This window comes from Colobus angolensis, unplaced genomic scaffold (genome assembly GCF_000951035.1).
Source record: "Colobus angolensis palliatus isolate OR3802 unplaced genomic scaffold, Cang.pa_1.0 Scaffold1, whole genome shotgun sequence".
In the NCBI taxonomy this organism is placed as follows: Eukaryota; Metazoa; Chordata; class Mammalia; order Primates; family Cercopithecidae; genus Colobus; species Colobus angolensis.
Genome location: NW_012110918.1, coordinates 18,270,084 through 18,276,814, shown reverse-complemented (window position 1 = coordinate 18,276,814; position 6,731 = coordinate 18,270,084). Strand labels below are relative to the sequence as shown.

Here is a 6,731-nt window from a genome sequence, read left to right as displayed (position 1 = left end):
GCCTCCCCCGCGGACCGAGGCGGCGCCGGCGGCCGGACAGCCCGTGGAGAGCTTCCCGCTGGACTTCACGGCCGTGGAGGGCAACATGGACAGCTTCATGGCGCAGGTCAAGAGCCTGGCGCAGTCCCTGTACCCCTGCTCCGCGCAGCAGCTCAACGAGGACCTGCGCCTGCACCTCCTGCTCAACACCTCGGTGACCTGCAACGACGGCAGCCCCGCCGGGTAAGGCCGGCGCCCTGCGCCTCCCCGCCCCGCCCGACGCGCCTGGTCTCCGGCTGGACCTTCCCTGCGGGCCGCGGCCGTTCTCTCCCCGGGGAGAAAGGGCTTCCGTCGGGCGCCCCGCAGTGCTGGCCCCGAGGAGGGCCCGGCTCGGTGACTCTCCGTGTGGGGAGCGGAGCGGCCCTGGAAGGGCTGGTCCCCGGCCAGCTCGGGCACTGACCCTTCGGCCTCCGGGCCCAGCCGCTCTGCTGGCGTCCTTCGGTCCCGGGGCGGGGAGATGCCAGCCCGAGAGCGCGCCTGCCTCTAGCGGGAACCGGCGACACCGGGGGGCGGGAGAGGCTTGTTGCCCACCTCCCCATAGCCCCGAAGTAGATAGAAGACGTGAGGCCGGGGGTCAGGGAGCGGCGGGGGCGCCCACGCTCTCAACAGGCCGAGGACACCCAGGGACAGCGGGAGACGTGGGCGTGGGGTCGGGGCTCGGTAGGAAGGCTCCCCCGCCGTGTCGGTGCCTCCCGCGCTCCCCGCAGCGTCCCGTGCCCCCGCCATGCGCGCTCCTTCCGTGCCGACGCGTTTCATGCTTCGAGAGCCGCCGAGCGCCCCGGGAGGACCACCGCCCGCGCCGAGGTGACAACGGGACGCGCGCTGGGCTGGACGTGGGGATTTTCCACGCACCACAGCCCCGCGCGGCCCGTTCCCGACCCGCGAGCGCCACCTCCCGGGACCGCCGCCGTCCCTGAGCTCCGCGTGGGCCTGGCCGAGGGCGCCCCCGTGCGACCGCCGCGCACGGCCGGAACAGGTGGCGCGTTCCCTCCGCCGGAGCTGGGCGCGCGGGGCGCGGCGGGTCTGTAGCCCCGGCCGACCCCCCACGGTGCGTCCTCCCCGCAGCTACTACCTGAAGGAGTCCAGGGGCAGCCGGCGGTGGCTCCTCTTCCTGGAAGGTGCGTCCGGGGTCGAGGCTGGGGGAGGCCAGGGTTCCCTGCGCGCGCGGGCCTGAGCGGTGGCCGTGTCCGCAGGCGGCTGGTACTGCTTCAACCGCGAGAACTGCGACTCCAGATACAACACCATGCGGCGCCTCATGAGCTCCCGGGACTGGCCGCGCACTCGTACAGGTCAGCGGCGGGCCCTGGAGAAGGCGGCCTCGACGTGAGGCCGGGGAGGAAGCCGCGCCCGCGCCCTGGAGCCCCAGCGAGGCCCCCGCGCCGCCGCACATCGTGCCCAGCCCGGCGCCCGGGTTTCCTAAGAGCAGGGGGCGCCCTTCACTCTCGCCCTTTGAGGTCCATTCCACATTAACATTCAGGCGCTTACCGGGCAATTCTGGCGCTTCCCGGGGTCAAAGCAGGGCAGGGGGTTGAAGTCAAGGTCAGACCTGGTGTCGTAGCCCAGTCGGGCACCGTGGCCATGGTGTCTTCACGGGGTAACTAAACCCGACTGCCCTGCACTTTCCCGGCGACCTTGATTCGGGCCAGCAGCACCAGCACACCTCCCTTGCTGGGGCCAAGTAGGAACCCCTACTCCTCGCCAGGGGTTCCCAGACCCGTCCCTACACAGCCTCCTCCCACTAGAAAGACCCCCCGCCTCTGTGTCCCCAGGCTCAGGGATCCTGTCCTCACAGCCGGAGGAGAACCCCTACTGGTGGAACGCAAACATGGTGTAAGGGGGTGCAGGGTCCTGCCTGGGAGTCCTGCCTGGAGGGTGGTTCTTTCCGGGGGTCCTTCCTGGGGGGTCATGTCCTGGAATGGTCTTTCCTGGGGGTCCTGTTCTGGATGGTCCTTCTGGGGAGGTCCTGTCCTAGAGGGGTTCTGGAGGCGTTTCTGCCCTGGCGGTGAGGGAGTCGTGTCCTGGGATGGTCCTTCCTGGGGGGCTCTATCCTGGGATGATCATTCCTGAGGGGGGTCCTGTCCTGGGTTGGTCCTTCCTGGGGGAGTCCTGTCCTGGGATGGTCGTTCCTAGGGGGTTCTATCCTGGGGGTCCTTCTTGGGGGGAGTTCTATTCTGGGATGGTCCTTCTTTGCTGGAGGGTCCTGTCCTGGGTTGGCCCTTCCTGGGGGGGCTCTATCCTGGGATGGTCCTTCCTGGGGGAGGGGTCCTGTCCTGGGATGGTCCTTCCTGGAGGGGGTTCCTGTCCTGGGATGGTCCTTCCTTGCTGGGGGGTCCTGTCCTGGGATGGTCCTTCCTGGGGGGGGGTCCTGTCCCGGGTTGGCCCTTCCTTCGTGGGTGGGGTGATCCTGTCCCGGGTTGGCCTTTCCTGGGGGGTCCTGTCTTGGGATGGTCCTTCCTCAGGGGGGTCCTGTCCTGGGTCCTGGGGGAGGGGTTCTGTCCTGGGTTGGCTCTTCCTGGGGGTGTCCTGTCCTGGTCGGTCTTTTCTGGGGGTCCTGTCCTGGGGATCCTTTCTGGAGGCTGCCGGGCAGCAGGCTCTGTGACAGGCTCACTCTGTTCTGTGTTGCAGCTTCATCCCCTACTGCTCCAGTGATGTTTGGAGTGGGGCTTCATCCAAGTCTGAGAAGAGTGAGTCCCCAACCTTCCCAGGGCACAGCAGGGCAGGGACAAGGCAGGGGCGGCAGGGCAGGGATGAGGCGGGACGGGGGTTTCTGGGGAAAAGCTGACTCTCAGCCTTGTCTCACTTTCAAAGCCCTTGACAGTATGTCCCAGGATGTCTGACCCACGCATTCACTGCTCGCTTGTCCCCGACTGTAGGGGGGTCCTTATTTCTGAATATTCCCTGGGGAGGAGGCCCCAGCATGGCCTGGTGCACCCACCTTCCTCCAGTCTACCCCAGCCCCTGACCCCTCCTCAGAAGATTCCCCCTCGTCCCCCACCAGGGCAAGAACTCCTCTGCCAGCCATTCTGGGGTAGGAGGTGGTTCTCTCTGTCCAGGCCCTTACCTGAGGCCACCCCGTCCCTCTTGCAGACGAGTATGCCTTCATGGGCGCCCTCATCATCCAGGAGGTGGTGCGGGAGCTTCTGGGCAGAGGGCTGAGCGGGGCCAAGGTGCTGCTGCTGGCCGGGAGCAGGTGGGCAGGGCGGGCAGGGGCTGGAGGTGAGGGACGAGGACGGTGTGCAGGGTACATAGAAGGGGTGTGGGGTGGGGGTGTGTGGGAGGCGAGGAGGGGGTGAAGTCTGTGCATATCCTGGCAGGTGGCTGGGAGGGTGAGAGGCTGGAGCTGAGAGAACCCACATCATTGGGGATGTCTCCAAGGCCTGGCTTCAGAGTGCTGGGTAACCGACGCTGTCTAGAGGATGTTTCTGGACGCCATGGTTGTTGGATATAGCGGAAGGTTTGGGCCGCAGGGACCTAGGTCGTTGGTTAGAGGTTGGCCATGGACTAACACCCCTTCTCCAGGGCCCGGTAGGTGAGGATCACCCCTGTGGGTCCCTGTATCCCAGCAGGCACGCAGGAGACCCAGGGGACATATGGGGAACAGATGAAGGGGCCTGAGGCCATGTAGTTTATCTTCATTTTCCGATAAGGAAGCTGAGGTAAAGAGACAGAGAGAGGAAAGGGAGGAGAGGGGGAGAGCCTGGCTGTGTCAAGGAAATGTGACCTGCCAGCCTCAGCCCTGGACTGTTCTGGAGGGGACAACCATGGGTCTTGCACAGGAACAGAGAATGCAGAATGCATCCGCAGTTCAGAATGCATCAGGACTCCTGCCCACCTTGGGGCACGGGTTGACACTGAGCAGACTCTGGGAGGAGGTGAGTGCCTCTCCGCAGCCACCTGGCCTCACATCTGGCCCTCCTTGCAGTGCGGGGGGCACTGGGGTGCTGCTGAATGTGGACCGTGTGGCTGAGCAGCTGGAGGAGCTGGGCTACCCGGCCATCCAGGTGCGAGGCCTGGCTGACTCCGGCTGGTTCCTGGACAACAAGCAGTATCTCCATACAGACTGCGTTGACACCATCACGTGTGCGCCCACAGAGGCCATCCGCCGTGGCATCAGGTGCGCCAGTGGGGAGGGCCCGTTCCTGTGCTGCAGCTCTGCCCCAAAAGGGCCTGGGTGGAGTGGCATTTGTGGGTGGGGAGCTCCGGGGGATGAGGCCCATGGCAGCCTAACCTGTGTTTGTGGCTCCAGGTACTGGAACGGGGTGGTCCCGGAGCGCTGCCGACGCCAGTTCCAGGAGGGCGAGGAGTGGAACTGCTTCTTTGGCTATAAGATCTACCCGACTCTGCGCTGTGAGTGGGCGGCCGAGCGGAGCACACAGGGTAGCAGTGGGGTGGCCACACTTCCTTGCTTCTGAAAATCCAGCGTGGACTCCAGTCTCTTGGGCTGGGCTTAGAAACCACTGCCCTGGTCCAGGGAGGAGGCCGGCTGTGTACCGGGGCGACCAGTCGCTGCGGCGTGCCTGGGACTTGCCTGCCCTCAGCACTGACACCCCCCAGTCCCAGGCAAAGTGGGGCAGGTGGTCGGTCACCCTGTCTATAACGGGGGCTAGGGATGTGCTTTGGAGCTTATCCCCATGCTGCCCCTCCCTGCTGCAGGACCCTGGGCCAGTTCCTCCCCAGTCCCATACTCTGAGGAATGGTGAGGTTACGTGCAAGGGCATCATCACCAAATTTCGGTGAAAGTGGAGTCGCTGAGAACCAGGCCAAGGTCATGGAGGAGTTAACAAGAGCCCTTCTTCAAAGAAAGGCAGTTTATGTAGTTAGTTAATTATGAACCTATGGATTATAAAAAGGCTGGTTTGAAAGAAGGAAGCCACATTCTGTGGGGGCTTATGACTGATACCCCTGGCGAGAGTCGGGCCAAGGGTAGCTGGCCTGTGAGCCTCAGCGGCGCTGCAGGGGGCCGGGGGTGTGCTGAGCTCTGAGCCTGGGGTCAGGGGCAGCAGCGGGGACCTGGGAGTGCTGAGCTCTGAGCCTGGGATGTGTGGCAGCAGCAGGGGTCATGGGGAGGCCGAACTGAGCCCCGCTGCCCGCAGGCCCTGTGTTCGTGGTGCAGTGGCTGTTTGACGAGGCACAGCTGACGGTGGATAACGTGCACCTGACCGGGCAGCCAGTGCAGGAGAGCCAACGACTGTACATCCAGAACCTCGGCCGCGAGCTGCGCCACACGCTCAAGGACGTACCGTGAGTGCATGGGCCCCGGGAGCCCCACGCCAAGTAGCTCCCTCTTGATTTACAAATAGAGGTCCTGAAAAAACAAAAGAAGAAAAACAAAACAAAACAAAAAGAATAGAGGTTTTGTAGGCCGGGCGCGGTGACTCGCACCTGTAATCCCAGCACTTTGGGATGCCCATGCAGGCGGATCACCCGAGGTCAGGAGTGCGAGACCAGCCCAGCCAATATGGCGAAACCCCATCTCCACAAAATATGCAAAAATTAGTCTGGTGTAGTGGCAGGCACCTGTAATCCCAGCTATTCAAGAGGCTGAGGCAGGAGAATCACTTGAACCAGGAGGCGGAGGTTGCAGTGAGCTGAGATCGTGCCACTGCACTCCAGCCTGTGTGACGGAATAAGACTCCGTCTCAAAATATACACATATATACACACACACACACACATACATATATGTATATATATCTCTCTGTATATACAGAGAGAGACAGAGGTCTTGGGCCTGGCACGCTGGCTCACGGCTGTGATCCCACCCCTTTGGGAGGCCGAGGCAGCGGGATTGCTGGAGGCCAGGAGTCCAGGACCAGCCTGGGCAATACGGTGAAACCCTGTCTCTATTGCACATACAAAAATTATCCAGGCATGGTGGTGTCACCTGTAATCCCAGCTACTCAGGAGGCTGAGTGAGGCAGGAGGATCACTTGAGCCCAGGAGTTCAAGGTTACAGTGAGCTAACCTTGCCTGCGGGAGGCAAGCAAGCTTCGATTGTACCGCTACACTCCAGCTGGGGCGATAGAGCCAGACCCCAACTCAAAATAAAATAAAAAGAGTTCTGGATAGTAGCAGAATATTTGCCTGTCTAGGACAGCCTCTTGCCACCACCTGGGAGGGCCTACCTGGAAGAGGTGGACTCTGAGCAGGGATTTGAGGCACAAAGGGATAAGGGTCAGCCGGGAGCTGGCCGACTAGGGGGAGGCCCGGGTCAGAGGAGCAGCTGGCAGCCACAGCAACAGGAAGGGGCGATGGCCAGGCCGGGGACAGCTCTAGGGGAGTAGGGGTGGAAAAGGGGCTGAGGGGGTGGGGAGCTCACAAGCCACTGTCTCCTCTCCAACAGGGCCAGCTTTGCCCCTGCCTGCCTCTCCCATGAGATCATCATCCGGAGGTCAGTGTCCTTGCTCTGGGCAGCTTGCGTCCCTGACATCAACTTCAAAAGTCCACAGGTTCCTCAGCCGCACTTGGCCTCCCACGGGCCTCTTCTTGGCCCTTCTAGGGGCGGGATTTCCTTGTAGGGGTGCCAGAGCCACTTGTACCAACAGCTGTATGGCAAGAATTAAGACTCAACCCGGTCGGGCGCGGTGGCTCAAGCCTGTAATCCCAGCACTTTGGGAGGCCGAGACGGGCGGATCACGAGGTCAGCAGATCGAGACCATCTTGGCCCTTCTAGGGGCGGGATTTCCTTGTAG

The 6,731-nt window shown here is 63.1% G+C and overlaps 1 protein-coding gene across 1 annotated transcript in view; it reads left to right on the top strand.

The window, feature by feature from the left end:
- The first annotated feature begins 7 nt into the window (after positions 1–7).
- Positions 8–6,731, top strand: part of NOTUM (notum pectinacetylesterase homolog (Drosophila)) — an 8,573-nt gene continuing 1,849 nt past the window's right edge. The window contains exons 1-10 of the mRNA XM_011963619.1: positions 8–222; positions 1,105–1,157; positions 1,233–1,328; positions 1,809–1,869; positions 2,665–2,723; positions 3,127–3,229; positions 3,962–4,153; positions 4,286–4,386; positions 5,133–5,280; positions 6,383–6,430. Coding sequence (XP_011819009.1) covers positions 86–222; positions 1,105–1,157; positions 1,233–1,328; positions 1,809–1,869; positions 2,665–2,723; positions 3,127–3,229; positions 3,962–4,153; positions 4,286–4,386; positions 5,133–5,280; positions 6,383–6,430 — 998 coding nt within the window. The 5' untranslated portion in view covers positions 8–85. The remainder of the gene's footprint in view (positions 223–1,104; positions 1,158–1,232; positions 1,329–1,808; positions 1,870–2,664; positions 2,724–3,126; positions 3,230–3,961; positions 4,154–4,285; positions 4,387–5,132; positions 5,281–6,382; positions 6,431–6,731) is intronic.